This window comes from Ursus americanus, chromosome 33 (assembly GCF_024610735.1).
Source record: "Ursus americanus isolate L20-20 chromosome 33, mUrsAme1.1.p, whole genome shotgun sequence".
Classification (NCBI taxonomy): Eukaryota; Metazoa; Chordata; class Mammalia; order Carnivora; family Ursidae; genus Ursus; species Ursus americanus.
In genome coordinates this window covers 4,541,369-4,560,839 of record NC_142159.1, presented here as the reverse complement: position 1 = coordinate 4,560,839, position 19,471 = coordinate 4,541,369, and the positions used below count along the sequence as shown (strand labels likewise).

General features: G+C 38.3%; 1 protein-coding gene across 5 annotated transcripts in view; it reads right to left on the bottom strand.

The window, feature by feature from the left end:
* Window positions 1-19,471, bottom strand: part of ZMYM6 (zinc finger MYM-type containing 6) — a 40,366-nt gene that overhangs the window by 20,143 nt on the left and 752 nt on the right. For 4 of the 5 annotated variants that reach the window (XM_045782329.2, XM_045782330.2, XM_045782327.2 and 1 more), the window contains exons 2-9: window positions 18,552-18,718; window positions 9,368-9,452; window positions 8,130-8,379; window positions 4,717-4,891; window positions 4,428-4,619; window positions 1,785-1,935; window positions 1,239-1,354; window positions 143-436 (exon numbers count right to left, since the gene is read on the bottom strand). In XM_045782329.2, coding sequence (XP_045638285.1) covers window positions 143-436; window positions 1,239-1,354; window positions 1,785-1,935; window positions 4,428-4,619; window positions 4,717-4,891; window positions 8,130-8,379; window positions 9,368-9,452; window positions 18,552-18,644 — 1,356 coding nt within the window. In that variant the 5' untranslated portion in view covers window positions 18,645-18,718. Of the gene's footprint in view, window positions 1-142; window positions 437-1,238; window positions 1,355-1,784; window positions 1,936-4,427; window positions 4,620-4,716; window positions 4,892-8,129; window positions 8,380-9,367; window positions 9,453-15,512; window positions 16,554-18,551; window positions 18,719-19,471 lie in introns of those variants that run through there. The other variant, XM_087858678.1, reaches the window with a different exon arrangement.

Sequence of the window (19,471 nt, the reverse complement as noted above, 5' to 3'; positions counted from 1 at the left end):
TAAGACCTAATTAAAGTGTTGTTTTACCTTTAAGAAACCATTCTTCTCATTTCAAAGCAAATTAAGTGACCGTCAAAGATGAAAAGACAAATGCTTCTGATGGATATGTTTATATTCCAACCCTTTCACGATTTCTCTTTACCTTGTAGAAAAGGAGTTCTGGTTTTGTGGCAAACAGATGGCTACAGTGTTGACACTTGAGTTTAACAAGTGTCCGAGCTACAGCAACTTGCTGGGATTGGGCAGCAAGAGGCCGGAAGCCGGCTGTGGCAGAGGCAGAACTGCTGACGGAGCCAGTGGGACGGGAACCGGAACCGGCAGGGGCGGTACCTCCTGCAGCCGACACTGCTGACCCAGAGGGTGGGCTTACAACCACTTGGCCCTGAGACGGGGGCGCCACTGAAGAGTTTGTTCCTTTTGGCTTGTTAAATACATTCTGGAAGAACACAAATAAGGCAAAGATTTTAGCGACTGAGAAGTAACATGACTTGGGTAATTTTTGTTTTCTTGTTTTAATAAATCAATGCCCGAACAAATATTTCCTGAACACTTTATAAAGTAGTCCACAGAAAGAGTTTCAATGGCATACTTCCAGAATAGAAGGACTGAGAAATGCAACAGTATAAGGTTAAGGACTGGAATTCAGGCTTCCCAAACACCTTTAATACAGGGCTCTAATAAATTAAAGCAGACCCCTTCTTTCCCCCAAAATACCCCTCCACTGGCACTCCCATCACCAACCAGCCTCTGATGGCCATGAAGAGCATGGTGGCCACCAGTGCTCTCTTTTGCCCTGGTGCCAGCGACACTGTATCAGGCATCTTGCCACCCCAGAAGGTCACTAAACTCCACTTTCTCCATCTATCTCAGAGAGTTAGGAACAAATGGGACAAGTCAATGGAGGCTCACAATTTCATGCCAGGAGTCATTACGTACTTGGCCCAGGATGAGAGGAAGGGACACATGAGCACCTATCTGAACCATATCTTAGTTTCCATCCTTTTGACCAAGGGCAAAAGTAGGAGAGAAAAGTAGTTTCGGTAAGGACCCTGAATTAGGAAGACGGCACCGAGGCTCAATACTGGCTGAGACATTTTGCAGAAATGACTTCAGGGACCAGAGTTGAACAAAATTTCTTTCTTTCTAACTTAAATCTAATCTTTTGTAAAAATGGACCTTCGGCAGTTAGACCAATGCCTAAGAGAACCTCAGGGGTAAAAGACGACCCGAGATCATACCTGGAAAGCCACCACACAACTGGAGCTGCAGAAGCTGTATATAGTTCCATTGGACATGGCGAGGTGATATTGAGGGATTGCCGAAGTTTTACAACTATGACATGAAACCTGGACACCTGGGTCACAAAAAATAAAAACCAATGAATAAGCTACCCAGATGAACAAATGATCCAAAAGTGTACCAGAAGGATTAAAAAACACTCAGTAATATACAAAACCAAAATCAAGCAACTTTACAATAATCTGTGCTAAATGCAACTAATCGCAGTGAAGTTCTACTTACACAAAAATTTGGAACTTACAAGTGCTGTGTGTTCATTTGTTTGTTTTTGTCTTTCTTTTCACATAGACACTATAAAATAGATACCTCAACCAAAAAAATCAGTGAAAAACTATTTTCACTTAAAAATGAGTTCTCTGAAACTAAATCTGGGGTCTCAATTTAACCATATAGATAAATTCGGTTTGTAACAAAATGAAAGAAAAGCAGCTACATTGTTCTTCAACAGTTACTATATCTATAAATTTATCGAATTTAAACATTACCTGAAGAAATAACAGTCTTAACTCTGTAAGCAGACAAGCAATTAATAGAGCAGAAAAGCTCAGTTTTTCCTGAGTCATTGGTAGTCTCAATCATTTCAGCTGAGGGCCTCAATGATTTCCCCAAGGCATATGGAGGAGTTTGGGCTGAATTCTATCAAGAAAATAAAATAACATTTAGATACCTAGCACAAACATACAAGTTGTTTAAGAAAAGAAAAAAGAAAAGCTACCTACAATGACTGCCTCTGGCTGAAATATTTGAACATGACTATGAGGCCACTTTAAGTATAGATTTTCCTGGAAGTTGGGATGTGGGAAAAGTAAGTTCTTTCAGACAATAATAAAACACAAACTGAAGAAAATTAGTAACTACTCACGTATATTAACCACAAAACACATTAAAAGTAATGACTCTGGCATTTGTAAATGCACTTTTCTCATTACAAAGGATCAAAGATGACCAGGCAATCCATGAACCAAAGGGCCATCCTCAGCAGACCTTGGACATCAGTCTAGAAGGTCATCTGCCACCTTTAAGGCTACGTAACCAGTACGACACTTTAGCAGGAGGAAACAGAGATGAGGTTTAATGTATATTAGGGGATCTTACAGAACTACCTGCTTTCCAACCTGAGTTCACAATAAAATCTGCCTGTAACTTTACTCATGTTTTAAGAAACAATAATAATGACGGCTACCATTTATATAAATTACCAATATTTTCACTTATTCAGTGCTCACCATGAGCTAGACCTTATACCAAATAACGTATCGACTGTATCATAAAATCCTTTCAACAACATTGTGAGACACTTTAAGAAATTATATTAACAAAAAGTTTAAATTAATTTTAATTCAATTAACAAACAGGAAAGTGGGAGATTAAACAGTTCATCTCACTCCAAAGGTCCAGACTAACCATTATACTATACTGTCACTGACACAAGATAAAGTCTCTTCAATAAGAAGTTGTATGGGGTAGGTATTTACCCCAAAGATATAACTGTAGTGATCCAAAGGGGCACTTGCACCCCAATGTTTATAGCAGCAACGTCCACAATAGCCAAACTATGAAAGAGCCCAGATGTCCATCGACAGATGAATGGATAAATACACACACACACAATGGAATATTACTAATACTAATACTACTCAGCCATCAAAAAAATGAAATCTTGCCATTTGCAATGACATGGATGGAACTAGAGGGTATTATGTATGCTAAGTGAAATAAAGTCAATCGGAGAAAGAAATTATCATATGATCTCACTCATAGGTGGAATTTAAAAAACAAAACAGAGGATCACAGGGGAAGGGAGGGAAAAATAAAAGAAGACTAAATCAGAGAGGGAGACAAACCATGAGAAATTCTTAATCACAGGAAACAAACTGAGGGTTGCTGGAGGGGAGGTGGGTGAGGGGATGGGGTAACTGGGTGATGGACATTAAGGAGAGCACGTGATATAATAATGAGCACTGGGAATTATATAAGACTGATAAATCACTGAACTCTACCTCTGAAATTAATAATACTCTGTATGTTAATTAAATTGAATTTAAATTTAGAAAGTTCTATAGGGAATTAAATAGTAGGAAAATACAAAGTGTGAAGTTTCACTACATAATCTTCCTGGTAAAAGAGGAACATCATTTATGCAGTTGACAGAGTATAATACCAACAACAAAATTAGGAAGAGAAATTTTTGGATCACGTATATAAAAATAACATGGATTTTATTTTATTTTACTCTTGTGAAAACAGTAACCTAACTGCCAAAAGTGGTTAATTCTTAGAAAAGGGAAACTTTCAAAGATGAATGTCCACTACCAACTGCTCAGAGGAATTAAAAATAAATCAAACTTGCTAACTGAAATAAAAATTTTTAATGATCATTTATATCCTTTTTTAGAAAAATGATTTCTTAAAGATTTCAAATCATTCCACAATAACTAACGAAATTGATCTATTTAGTAACCAAATGAATCCATTATTCATTACAACAAATAAAAATTAGCTAAACTAGTCTAATAAAGGCATGTGCCAAAATAATTACAATTCATTCCAAAACACATTAAAAATATATATATATTTTTTAAGATTTTATTTATTTCAGAGAGAGAGAGAGAGAGAGCTGCACAAGTGGGAAAGACAGGCCGAGGGGAGAGGGAGAAGGAGATTCCCTGCTGAACAGGGAGCCTGATGTGGGGCTCGATCCCAGGACCCTGGGATCATGACCTGAGCTGAAGGCAGATGCTTCACCCACTGAGCCACCCAGGTGCCCCAAAAAATGTATTTTCTAAAAGGACAAAAATATGCTTTAGATCCACTAATTTTATCATCTATAATTGGTCACAGTTTCTTTACAATAATGTGGAGCTTTCTTCACTTATCAATATATCACAAAATATTTCAGACTCCTAGCAAAACATGAAATTCCATTTGTGAATTCCTGACCATGATCTGGTTCACCTGTATCACCTCACTACCATAATCAACACTTACACCACGAGAATCTACCTCACTTTTCTGCAGGGGAACTCGTACACCAAGATCAACTCATCTTGTTTATTTCGCACTTCATCCCTGCAGGGCCACCCTGGAAGGAGCGAGCCTAACTATGTGTGACAGACAGATCTTCATACCTGTTTATACGCTGTGACACTCGTGGAACTAAAAACCTTCTGGGACTGGCACGGGCCAGAGCTACTATAGCAGTAGCTTCCACAGTTCTCGCAACAGTTCATGGTGAGGTTGTTGGCGGAGTGAAATTTTGAAAAACAGGCATCACTACAAAGACCATGCACCACATTCTGATATTTAACTTCAAATCGAATCTAGGAAATAAAGAACATACACATCCAAAATCAGCAAAGCCGATTAAAAATCTCGGATCTTTGAGCAGAATCCCAATACAGGTACAACGTGACTTACATCAGCATTCTTCTGACACATACTGCACTTGGTTGAAATGCTATTGGTATATATGGTGACAACAGGTTTTTTCTTTAGCTCATAAGAAGAAAGACATGATTGGCTGCAGAAATCTTTGCTAGGAGAAGAATTTTCAAATCGGGTTGTGATCACATCCTTTGGATTTAAAATGTCTCTAAAAATAAATAATAAAGGCAAAATGAAATGTGTTCTTCATAACTGTAATTTCCTCCTCACTGTGAGTTAAAATAACTACATTTACTAAGGGCAGCTACTGCATAGGAGAAAACAGCTGGCCTGGGATAAGGCATCTGGAAAACTGAGTTTGATGGCTAGTTCTGTTACTTAGCTGAGTGACAATGAGTAAAGTAATTACTCTCTCAATTTTTCATGGATAACATGGGTTTATGCTACCTAATTTATGGATGTGTTGAGGGAAAATTATATTTAAAATCTATCCAGCCAGATGTTCGTGACAAAAACAGTGAGGCTTCCAACTCCAACCAAGTTTCATCCGCTGGAGCCAATGGAACAAGTGGCCATCCCACAACTCCAGACCAAAATACACTTGTCCTCTTACTAGCCAGCAGCTGCCAAGAGTCAAAACATGAGTGAGACAAGGAATGACACGTTTTGGGGTTTTTTTTTAATTGAAATGCAAGATTTGGGAAACAGATGAACTACCAAAGATTAATATAAAAAATTAGCATGATATATAAAACTTAACTATAAATGAAGAGAGCAAAGCAACAGATAACGAAAGAGCTATTAAGGTTCGGTAGCAGAGGACAGATGGAATTAAGAATACGAAAGAACACTAATAATCGAGTCGTTCTGTAAGACTCCTCAAGTTATTTTGTAAGAGCTCATTTCTGTAATAAGCACCGACAGTAAAAACAAAGGCTAAGTATTGTCATTTTTCTGACCAGTATAAAAAACTAAAGGAAATGGTCATTAATTAGAAGCTCTGGTAGAGGCCACAAAGAATATAGTGGTAATATTATATACAGTAATGTGTACTGAGTAATTAGTATGTACCAGACATTGTTCTTTTTATTCCAATTATCCAACTTAATTATCACAAAAATTCTGTGAGGTAAGTATTATAATTGCCCCTTTACAAATGAGGAGACCAAATCAGAAAGGTTAAACAGTTTGTCAAGGTCACACAGCTCGTTAGCAGTGAAGCCAGAATACAAACTCTAGGCAGTCTGATTCCACAGTCCATGGAGTTAATCATTCCACTATTCTGCCTCCCATCCTGTGCCTTTATCATACAGAACTGTTCCATGGTAAACTATCAAAGAATAACAATAACAACAAAGTACTTTAATTTTCTAAAACTCACCTAACCTTAAAAATAGGACAGTGAATCTTGGAAACCAAGTGGATATGCTTACACACGGATGAAGTTATTAATTTTGAAAAGTGAGTTTTCTACTAAAAACAAAGCAATAGAGAATGTTATTTAATAATGGGAATCTGCCAGTGGTATAATATATACATATGTAAACCAACAAGAACGCCTTTTTAATGGAAATCTGTGCACATAAATATAAATGCATTCTAAACCTTATGCACCCAAATGAAACTTGCACCTTAACATTAATCTTAAGAAAAAAAATACATCTTCCAAAAACATGGCTCCGACATTCTTCTAATGTCTCTTTTATTTACAAGAATTCTAAGAACAACTTTTCAATGTTATAGTCAAATCTCATGTTTAAGAGTATGACTCAGTTGAATCGTCTACGACAGTCAACTGATAAAGGCATCAAGCAACTTTTGGCGATTTGCAAAAATCATGATATAAAGATAGATTTGTCACCTAACTTGGTCTAAAGGAATGTTTCATAGGCTCTGAATGCAATGCCAAATCAAGAGATCAAAAAAAAATTTTGAATAAGAGCAGCGGTGTGGTAAAATATCTCTGACAAGAGTGACTATTTTTAAGAGAATAATATGCATTTGGATGTGTAAGTTGTGCTAGTTCTTTAAAATTTAATTCATTTTGTTTTGATATTTGATATGTTGAAACAGAGTATCTAGAAACAGAAAACTAAATTTACCCTTCCAGATCAGTTTCATGAGAATGTATAGAAGAGTTTAAGTAAGGTATTAGAAGGACATTTTAGAACCAAAACTAAATTTGAATATTTATGTAAAATATTTTTAAATTCCTCTTTCTTTTTAGTTGGAGATTTCCATTTTAACAGGATCTACTTTTAGATACGTAAGGCCAGCACCCAAGCAGATAAAGAAACTATCATCTATCTCCAAAGAAAAAAACAGGAACCTATAAATTCTATGTTAATATACATAATAATAATTTTATCATTAAAAATAACAGGATCCCTGGGGCGCCTGGGTGGCACAGCGGTTAAGCGTCTGCCTTCGGCTCAGGGCGTGATCCCGGCATTGTGGGACCGAGCCCCACGTCAGGCTCCTCTGCTATGAGCCTGCTTCTTCCTCTCCCACTCCCCCTGCTTGTGTTCCCTCTCTCGCTGGCTGTCTCTATCTCTGTCAAATAAATAAATAAAATCTTAAAAAAAAAAAAAAATAACAGGATCCCACTTATTAAGCATTTGTAAGCCCTGGGCTAATACTTTCATTAAAATCTGAGTAAGTAGATAGTTATTAACTGACAAAGAAATGAAGGCTTAGGAAAGTTAAAATCTAGACCCAACGTCATATAGCTAGTAAGGGATTAGAGCCATGATCTAAACCAAGCTTGTAACTTTTTCACTCTACATTAATGACTACTGACAATACAATGTATTCCTAGAACTACACTACCACAGGAATAGGCAGAAAATGCCCAATTTTTCAAACATACTAACATAGAAAAAGAAGTTTATGTGGCTTTGTTGCTATTTCTTCCTTTCTCTGCACCTATGTGTGACTGTAAAGCAAAAAATAATTTCCAACAAAAACTTACAAGGATGTTTTAGAAATAAACACATTACTTTTGTAACCATTTAGAGTTTTTTATCTTCTGAAGAATTAGATAACTTACATAATATATAAGACTACTCTTATTTTATTCTATACTTCAATACTTTCAAGATAATAAATAGCTGTGATTGGTTGTTGTCTACAATTACAGGATATATGAGTGGTCCTACAATTCCCACTATTAGTTTATTTCTTTTCGCAGTAAAATTTAAGCTTAAAGAGATAGAAAACTGGTTTAGATGACACTTTTAACACCAAGTCTCTTACTTAATGTTACAAAACTTGAGAATTTGCAAATATCTCAATCAACTAAATATTCCATAGAAACATGCTAAAGAGATTTAAAGTAGCAAAAGCATCTTTGGTTCTTTTGTTTTTTTAACAATAGCATATTTAAGCTAAACTATATACACACTAAAAAAGTAAAGTAAAAAGAGATGTAGTTAAAAATTTTATACTTTGTACAGTTTGTGCAGGTTTTCTTGGGAGGAGGTAGAACGCAGACAGGTGAAGAATATCCAGTGATGCACCGCGTGGAGCAAAAGAGCTGAGTAGATCCTGTCTTATGATATGCAGTTTGCCCTTTATAAAGCATTTTTTTACAGCCAGAACAAAAAACCTGAATAGCTACAGCTGGAACCGAAGGAAGCAATACGTTTGGGCCAGATGATGCAAGAGAAAACTGAAAGCCTGGGGTCAACTGTTGGGCTAGAAATACAAAATAAGGGAAGGAAAAAAAACGGTTTTAGTATCGACACAAACAAATACACGTTCTCCATTTTTTAGGACAAATTCTCAGTCTTGAAATCCAGTATTAGTGAGTCAATAAACACTCTAAACCAGGGGTTTTCAAACTTTTTTTAACCATAACCCATAGTAAGAACTATATTTCACATTATAACTCAGAAGACATACACTTGTGTGTATGTTTATGTGTGTAAAATTTAATAACTGAAAAAGTAGTTTCATGAAATTGTTTCCTTACTACACGCATTACACTTTAATACAACCTTATTTTAGTCCCACTTTTTATTACTTTTTACTTTTTTTTTTTTAAGATTTTATTTATTTATTTGACAGAAAGAGAGACAGCCAGTGAGAGAGGGAACACAGGCAGGGGGAGTGGGAGAGGAAGAAGCAGGCTCCCAGCGGAGAAGCCTGATGTGGGGTTCGATCCCAGGACCCCGGGATCACGCCCTGAGCCAAAGGCAGACGCTTAACAACTGAGCCACCTGGGCGCCCCACCACTTTTTATTTCTTCATACATACATGTGTATATATATACACATACATACATACATATATATATATATTTTTAAGATTTTAAGTAATCTCTACACCCAACATGGGGCTCAAACTCACAACCCTGAGATCAAGAGTCATACACTCCACCGAATGAACACCCAGGCGCCCCTCTATTCCACTTTTTAAAATGCTAGTTAAGCATTTTGAGCCTGCTTCTTCCTCTCCCACTCCCCCTGCTTGTGTTCCCTCTCTCGCTGGCTGTCTCTATCTCTGTCAAATAAATAAATAAAATCTTTAAAAAAAAAAAAAATGCTAGTTAAGACCCAGTTCAAAAAGTTCTGCTTTGTCTTAAGGAAAAAAAGACTTACATAAGGAGGTGCTTTCCTTCAATTCTACTAGCCAGAATATACCAATATTAATCATAATTGACTTATACCGTTCTATTTCTTACCAAGAGGACTGTCACCAACTGAAAACACAGCACTGATTTTCAGTTCACTTTCTTGAGTTTTTGGCTGTGGGGCATGTCCGTACTCCTTAGGGGGGAAAAAAAAAAGAAATGAATACAGTGTTAGTATCTAAATAAACTAGAAATTCAAGCAAAAACAAATACTGTTCTATCTCTTCTACATTCTAATCATAATCACCTTCACAAATACCTCAAAAGTCAAAATTTACAAGTCGTTAGACTAAATTTAATCTTTACAAAAAGGACCTTTCAGAACTGGAAAATCTTTCATGACAGTTCTAACTACTTTTCAAATGTAATCTCATATACAGGAGTCGTACACAGCTATGTCAATGTTGAGCGCTACCATTTTTTGGGCTGTGTTTATAATGGAACAATAAATAAAATTAAATCTGAATGATTTAGAGATTGGATCCAATTAGTAATTTTAGCCCACAGACTTACAAACTGTCATATCTGTTAATGGCAGAAAAGACACAAGAGTTTCAATGCAATCTGTTCATTACACATAAAATCGTCAGAGCCTTTGATTTATCCTAATTATACATTCTTTAAAATGCTTTAAAATATAATCATAAAACAAATTTTTTAAAAGTACATATATCTATTTTGAAAAAGACTGTTCTTTATTCTGAGATCACAACCACCCTACATTTCCTTTGGTGTTAAAATACATATTTCAAAATAAAAACTTTTTAAAAATCGTATTCTTTTCTGAAACAACGGTGATAATAAACAGCAGCTGTATTTTTAATATCTCTATCCTTAGGAAAATAAATGACTGATAGGTCATCTCCCAAAGTTACTTTTCGAATTGCTCTGGACTATTACACGCCAAAGACTAGGTACCACTGCATTAATTTACCACTTCCCACAGTGCACATTATGGCACCAAATGAGCTGCTGCAATCAGGAACCATGATATCTTCTTTATAGACAAGGAAAGTGAAGTTTAGAGATCGATGGTTCAGCAATTTATCCAAGGTCACAGAGACATTAAATGCACAGATGGGAACCAAATCCAGGTCTCTTTGTTCCAAAACCCATGCTATCTCCTTCACAGATGTATAAATACAATATAAAAAAATGACTATAGCGGCGCCTGGGTGGCGCAGTTGGTTAAGCACCTGACGCTTTCGGCTCAAGTCCTGATCTCAGGGTTATGAGATCAAGCCCCACATTGGACTCATACTCAGCGGGAAGTCTGCTTAGGACTCTCTCTCCCTTTCCCCCTGCCCCTCTCCCCACTTCCCACCCCTCACATGTACTAAAACCTCTCTTTCTCTCTCTCTCTCTCATAAATAAATAAATCTTTTTAAAAATTACTATAATAGGGATGCCTGGGTGGCTCAGTCGGTTAAGCATCTGCCTTCGGCTCAGGTCATGATCCCAGGGTCCTGGGATTGAATCCCGCATCAGGCTCCTTGTTCAGCAGGGAGCCTGCTTCTCCCTGTGCTGCTCCCCCTGCTTGTGCTCTCTCTCTTTCTCTGACAAATATATAAAATCTTTAAAAAATAAAATAAAGTAAAATAAGATAAAATAATAAAAAATTACTACAATGAATTCAAACCCTGGCCCCCATTGAAAAAGAAGTTTCCCTGCTGTAGTCTCCCATTTCCTTTCACTCATACCACCTGTCACAACACATCATTTCCTATTTATTTGGGTGATAATTTGTTATGCCTAACGCCCTTCTTCTTTCCCCCATATACACAAGATTGAAAGGACCATGCCCATTAAGGACAGGGACCATATCTGTTTTCCCACCTCGGCACAGTCAACATAACCTAACAGAGAAGGCTATGGGTTCTGACAGCAGGCAGAAACAGACGTGATCCTGGTTCAAACAAGTTATTTAATCTCTTCCAGTTTCAATTTCCTTATCTATAAAATATATTATTTAATCCATAGGGCCATTACGGGGGGATAAATGATTTAATACAAATGCAGTTTGTAGCATGATACCTTACAGATAAACCAAAAGTTAAGCATGACTTACACACAAAAATTCTAGCTTTTCTTATTATTTTCATGGTTATGGCATTAAATAAATTCTCGTTGAATGAATGAATCCAAGTCAATGATCTTAAACATTATACTTAAATAACAATGTTTACTTACTGGCACTTGCAAAAAGAGGAGGAAGTTAAAAGTATCTATATACACCCTCCTTCAACTTACCAAAAAGAATATAAAACTACTTTGCCTTATCATCAACTCAATCTGATATTTTTCTAATATGCCTATTAAATTTCCCTTTTGATTCACAAAGTAACTGTTTCAAACCTTCACCACTAATAAATCAACCCTACAAATTTCCTGCTCCCTGATGTTTCAATTGTACCAAGAAAAAAAAAGAAACAACTAAGAACTCCCTCAACACCCTGATTCCCCCCTCCACCATGCCTACAAATTAATCAACAAACTCTCCTCCTATCTTACAGGAAAAAACAACCTTCTTAAAGATGACTAAAAACAGTGCTAGCATTTGGGATCCCACTCCCTCTGCCTTCTTTCAGCACTCCATACCACCGACATGTATCTTCAGCCTCTCACCACCTCCATGTTGGTTTTTTCTTCTCAGCTTATGAGGAACCTATTTCCTAAGGAACTACTCCCTCTTCTCTCACCTTCCAACCACCCAGAGAGAAAGCACCTAATTATTTCTCTACTTCCTTATTTTGAACACTGAACCCAATGCTGTCAGGCTACTGCTTCAACTGAAACTATTCTCTTTAAGTTTATTTATATATTTAAGTAATCTCTACCCCCAACATGGGGCTCAAACTCACGACCCAAAGATTAAGAGTCGCATGCTCTTTCAACTGAGCCAGCCAGACACCCCCAACTGAAACTGTTTTAAGATTCACCAATCACCTTGCAGTTGCTTAACCCAACAGACACTTTTTAAAGGTTTTATCTTACATGGCTTCTCAGATACATCTGATACTGCCAATGATTCCGTTTCATTGTCTTCTGGTTCTGTTACTTCAATTCATTACTATGTCTTAGTATCCTTCATTGATCTTATATTCAGTCCTAAAGTCAATGGTTCCCAAATTCAGTGGCATCAGAAGCCCCTAAAGGTGTTGTTAAGACATAGATTGTTAGGTGCTTGGATGGCTCAGTCAGTTAAGCGTCAGCCTTCCACTCAGGTCATGATCCTGAAGTACTGGGATCAAGTCCTGCATCAGGCTCCTTGCTCAGCAGGAAGTCTGCTTCTCTGTCTACCCCTCCCCCCCTGCTTTGATCTCTCTCTCTCTCACACACACACAAGCTCTCTCTCTCAAATAATTAAAATCTTAAAAAAAAAAAAAAAGACATAGATTGTTGGACCTCAACCCCAGAGTTTCTAACTCAGTAGGTCTGGAGCAGGGTCCAAGAATATAAATTTCTAACAAGTTTCCAGGTAATGCTGAGGCTGCTAATTGCAGGGACTACTCTGAAGCCACTTTGAAGCCCTAAATTAATCCATTTCCCAGCTTTCTATCCTGAGCTCTTCTCTCCTCTATTTTTGGTCCCTGAACGATCTCATCCACATTCAGAACTTCAACTATCACCTATATAGGACTACCAGATTGAGCAAATGGAAATATAAAAGCCTGGTTAAACTTGAATTTCAGATAAACAACAAATACTTTTTTAGTATAAGTATGTCCCAAGTATTGCATATAACATATTAAAAAATAATCACTGTTGGGGTGCCTGGGTGGTGTTGTCGCTTAGGCCTCTGACTTGGTTTCTGCTCAGGTCGTGATCTTGAGGTTGTGAGATCAAGCCCCATGTTGGGCTCTGTGCTCAGTGCAGAGTCCTCTTGGGACTCTCCCTCCCTCTCCCTCTGCCCCTCTCCCAAGCTGGCATTTTCTCTCTCAAATAAATAAATAAATCTTAAAAAAAAATCACCGTTAACTTGATACAAATTTACCTGGGCATTCTGTATTTTATCTGGCAACACTACACCTACAGGTAGATAACTTTCAAATCTCTAAATACCATATCCATATATGCAAATGCCTCCCAGGGCAAATTACCCATTGAATGTCCCACTAGCCCCTTAAACACAACAGATCCCAAACTGCACTTATTTCCCCCCAAATCCTGTTCCTTGCCCCTCCATAAATAGTATCATCAAAAACTCAACTTACTGAGGACAGAAACTTCTAAGCATTCTGGGATTCCTCCTTGACCCACATGCCTCATATGTTATCTTTAAGTTTGATCAACTCTACCGAAGCATCTTAAATCTATTCTCTTCTTTGTTGTTGAAATACTCGACCACTAAACATACCACATTCTCTCACCTCTCCATGACCTGGCACATTCTATCTTCTCTGCCTGAAAAGCTTAACTGTCACGATTCAAGTGCTGCCTGCCCCGTGAAGACTTCCTCTCCTCTGCAGACAGACTGAAGGGCTCCTTCTCCTATGCTCCCAATGCACCCTAAACAATTTGCTGTTACAATAATTACATAATACTGTGACTTTGTATCTGTACGAAGGTGGCACAAAGCAACAGGAAGAGTACAAGTTTGAAGCCAGTTCCTATTCCAGCTCTGTTGCTGCCTTTGAATTTGGTAAATTACCAACCTCTCCTTTCCTCAGTTCCCTCATTTGTTTGTTCTTTTTTTTCAGTTCCCTCATTTGTAAAATGGGGTAAAGATACATCCTTCATATGGCTGTAGAATTTAAATGAGAATGCACAAGACATGCTTAGCATAGCTTCTGGTGAGGTGCACTCAATAAATAATTACCTCTTATTCCTATATCTCCCCCTTAACAGTATCAATTTCCTTGAGAGCAGAGGCCCTGTCTTTCATCTTTATAGCTCTTCTGAAAACAAAGTAACCAACACAACTTAGCCTACAGTATTGTGGTTAAGGTTTTGGGATCTTGAACCAGGCGGTATGGGTTCAAATCCTCACTCAGCCACGTACCAGTTGTGTGACCTTTAACAAGTTACTATCTGTGTCTCAGCATCTTCGTGGGTAAAGCAGGAAGAGTAACAGGGTCGTGTGTATCAAATGGATTAACATATGTAAAAGACTTACAAAATGTTGAACATGTGCTATGAAATTTATAGTAAGCAGGAATAAAAACTCACTGAATGAATGATAGCTTAACTGTAACTTGAATACCCAGAACAGACTCTCAGCAGAGATATTCCCCACTTTTCAAAAGTTTGTGTAACACCACTTCACTTTCACAAAAGACATTACTACCTACTTTCACTAACCAAAAGAAATCTGAAGATTTCTGTTTTTATGAGAAAAGGCAAAAAGCGAAAACAGCCTTCAGCTCTGTTTTGCAGCAAGCAGTTGCAGAGGCAGCGTGCATCCCGAGAAGCAAGAAGCGAGAGCAGCACCACCAAGCTCCTTTCCCAGGAAGCACACTCAGCACCTCAGCTGCTATAGCTCTGGACTATGTGAGCATCAGGGCTTTATCTTGATTTATTTTGTGCATCTGTTACTAAGATATGTCCTAAGGTATCACAAAAGCCTAATCTAGAAACGCTCAAAAAATTTCCCATATAAATTAGTGGTAATCATTTCACTTCTTCATTTTACACCATTTCAGCCTACAAAGTTCTCATAGGAACACTGCTTTCAGATGGTCGGGGGGGGGGGGGGGACAGGGGAAGGCTGTATATCAGAATATATTAAACATTTTTTATTTCTTGCCTACCATTTTCCAATATTTGAATGCAACACAGAAAACACCATACACTATTTGTTTAATTGGCTTTTCTATCATAGCCCACACTCTCAACTATGAAAAAAATTATAGCCTGTTCACCTTGAGTAGCATTAATATAAACCAAAGAGAACTGAATGGGTCCCTATCTACTTAAATTTAAAATGTAAGCTGTTGGGATGCCAGGGTGGCTCAGTCGGTTAAGCGTCTGCCTTCGGCTCAGGTCATGACCCTGAAGTCCTGGGATCAAGTCCCGCATCGGGACTCTGCTCAGCAGGGAGCTTGCTTCTCCCTTTCCCTGCCGCTCCCCCTGCTTGTGCACTCTCTTTCTCTCTCTCTCTCTCTGACAAATAACTAAAATCTAAAAACAATAATAAATACATAAATAAATAGATAGATAGATAGATAGATAGATAAAATGTAAGCTCTTGGGGCACCTGGGTGGCTCAGTCGGTTAAGAGTCCAACTCGATTTCGGCTCAGGTCATGATATGAGGGTCTTGGGCTCTGCACTCAGCAGGGAGTCTGCTTGTCCCTCTACCTCAGCTCTCCCCCCCCAAACCCCACTCGTTCTCTGTCAAATAAAAAAATAAATAAAATCTTTTAAAAAAATAAAATGTAAGCTGTTGGGATTTTCATTATCACAATTTTGACATTCAGAAAGGACATTCAACTCATAGCACAATATTTGTTAAATTTATACACTATACAGACAAGGCACAATGAAAGAAAATTTGGATCTAGAATTTTTAAAAACTTGTTTTGTGCTCCAACTTTGCCATGGGACCTTGGTGAAGTCCCTTGCTTCTTCGGGCCCAGTTTCCTCATCTGTGAAACAGAGGCTCTTTGATTTCAATTACTGAGCATGTACCTTGTCTAGCCATTGCACTAAGAACTGAGGATCCCAGACTCTGTATGAAAACAAAATTCATTGACCTGTAGATGTCATGGCAAAAGTGAAAGCAATATACCATAAAAAAAAAGAGAATGATTAATTCTACCGGAGTGACTGACTGTTAAACTATGTCTTAAAGAGGAGAAAAATTTTTGCCAAGTTGCCTAGTTTAGAATACCACAGGCAGAAGAAATGGCACGTGCAAAGGTAAGAAAACAAAACTCAACAGAATATGACTTCAAGTAAATTGCAGATAGTTTGCAGGTAAATAGATTCGAAAAGGTGGGAAGGATGACCATGATACTGAAGACAGACACAAAGGCCAAAACATGGATAGTTTGGATGTTACACTAAAAAGTTCATGCTGTATCACACATGAGGAGACCGGGTCTTTAAAGGGAGAGACACATCATCAGATCTGCAGAGGTACAATAGTGTCATTACAGTGTTTTGTTGGGGACTGTGACTGAAGGAAAAAGGGTGAGTAGGAAATTGTTATAAAAGTTCAAATGAGAGGGGCGCCTGGGTGGCACAGCGGTTAAGCATCTGCCTTCGGCTCAGGGCGTGATCCTGGCGTTACGGGATCGAGCCCCACATCAGGCTCCTCCGCTGGGAGCCTGCTTCTTCCTCTCCCACTCCCCCTGCTGGTGTTCCCTCTCTCGCTGGCTGTCTCTGTCTCTGCTGAATGAATAAATAAATAAAATCTTTTAAAAAGAAAAAAGTTCAAATGAGAAATAATGAAATAGGGACGAAAAGGCAGAGACAGTAAAAAAAACACCTCAAAGGTAGAATCCACAAAACTCGGCAAACAAATGGCTACTTCTGGAAGAAGAAGAGTAAGAATTTACCATCTGGGGGGAAAATAAATATCATGGATGCCACAACCGTGTACCCCACATCCTGTAGACTCAACCTCAGACGCCTTCCCAGCACAGCACCTTTGGAAGACATGGAGTTGATGAAAGAGACAAAACCTATTTGGCATCCCTGTCTGGAATAATACTGCCTTTCAGATGGTATAAGAAATAAAATATTTCCATTATTATTTATTATTTTGTTATTATATTCTTTATATTTTTAGTATTATTGGTTTGCTCACGCCATAACTAGAGAGTATCAAGCAAAAGAACAGTGCAAGAAAAAAAAAATCATTCTTTGCCAAAACAACTAACCGACGTCTCCATACTGATCACCACAGATTTTCAATCTGGGTCCCTAAGGGTACCTAGATGATCTTTCCGAACATGTTTATCTTACTCTCCCACTTAAAATCCTACAATCTCTTCCATTGCTCTCTTCCCACTGAGCCTTCCCAGAGAGACCAAAATTCATAACATGGTCCCAAAGCCCTGCATAATCTCGCCTCAAACTACCTACAGAGCCTCATTCTAGAGGCAGGATAACAGGCTTTGAAGTCTGACTACCTGGATTTAAATCTAGTTTGCCATTTATGAACTGTGATCCGTGGTAAACTGCTTGACTTCTTTGTAGTTTGGTTTCCTCATCTGTAAAATGGGGATCATAATATGGTTGTGAGAATGGTGCCTGGCACAATCTAAGCACATCTAAAGATCACTAAGTTAGGGGCGCCTGGGTAGCGCAGTCGTTAAGGCGTCTGCCTTCGGCTCAGGGCGTGATCCCGGCGTACCGGGATCGAGTCCCACATCGGGCTCCTCTGCTATGAGCCTGCTTCTTCCTCTCCCACTCCCCCTGCTGTGTTCCCTCTCTCGCTGGCTGTCTCTCTGTCACATAAATAAATAAAAAAAAAATCTTTAAAAAAAAAAAAAAAGATCACTAAGTTAATATTGATAATGTCACAAATTATTATGATATTATATGTAGTACATGGTGACATATAAATATTTTCTATTAGTGTTGTTGTTATGGTCAACATTACCCTTATTAACATTTTCATGTTTTCTGTTCTAAGCCCAATGGTCTTGCGGTTCTTCAAAAGAACCACTCATCTTCCCAACTCAGGGCATTCCTATATGCAGATCCCACTGTCTGGAACACTCTCTGTGCCTTTGTCTAGTCAATTCATTCTTCATAATTCAGCTTAAACATCCTTCCCTCAGGGAAGCCTTCCCTACCCAGCGTCTGCCCCCAACCAGAACTAGGTCAGATTCCCCATTTTAGGCTTTTCTTGCAGAGCACTTGTCTTAGTTTGTAATTAGATATATTATGTGATCAACTACTTGTGTAACATCTATCTCCCCTACTAACCTATAAGCTCAAGGAGGGGAGGGACTAAACGGACTCCTCGATCCCCTGGCAGAGAATAGAACACAAATACTTAACAGAATAAAAGGAAACTACTGTCAGATACAAGAGAATTAAAAAAAAAAAAAAGGTACCAAGTATAGAAAAATGGTAATACATATTACTTTCTTTCTACAAACAGAAATATACAGTTACCAAGATCTTATCTCATTTAAAGAAGAGATAAACTGATTTACTCATCTAATGGGGAAAAAATGGGGTTGTTTTAACATACAAGCCAGAAACTGCCTAACTAAAAATCTGAATTCACTAGAGAGAAAAGAATAAAAAAAATTTTTTAAATAAAATGAAACGCTTACTTGAGCATTGTCAGGTTCTTCTTTAATTTTGTCCAGAAGCCCCTGCTGTGGTGCCACTGCTTTGCCACATTCACCATCCAAAGGTTCTTTCATTCTAATTTCTTATGTAAAGGAATTCCCCAGTCTAAAACTAATAGATTTCTTCTTGGTAAAGGATAGCTGGACTCCTAAAATACACATAAAGGATTGGTATTCAGGTTTATTCTTTTCATTTTCTCCTTCATGTTTATCTATATTAAAAGCTTCGTATTGAGCACCAGGCTTCAGAGTGGAGCCTTTGAAAATCAACTCTTCTGGGGCCATGACTAACTCTATTCTCCCCTCTTCCTGTCTTCTGCTCCTTTAATAGTTATCTTCACATAAGAAAAGTCTTCTGGGGGCACCCAGGCAGCTCAGTCTTGATTTCCCTCAGGTCATGATCTCAGGGTCCTGGGATTGAGCCCCACTCTGACTCCAGGGGCTCAGAGCTGGGTGTGGAGCCTACTTAGGAGTCTCTCTCCCTCTTCCTCTGCCCCTCCCCCTCCCTCTCTAAATAAATAAATAAACAAATAAATAAATAAATAAATAAAATAAAATACGAAAAGTCTCTGGAAAAAGTTCCCACCTCCCTAATAACTTTAAAGACAAACACTCTGGTCTCTCAAATGTTGAAAACTTACATGGGGAATCAGACCAGCTGGCCAAGATGTGGGGAAAAGTTACCAAGCACTGAGGGGAAAGGGCTCAGAGGTGCAGTTTCTGACTCCGGGAGAATGAGTACTTGGAGGCCCACCTCAGCTTTTGTTTCTCAAAGTGGGGCAGGGCACATCGAGCTCCCCACCCCCACCTCTAACTCAGCCTTTACTGGAGGCCTCCGTAAGGGCCCCATTTATTGGCCTAACAATAGATCAGAGGTCCAGATGACACCACCGGTGAACAAC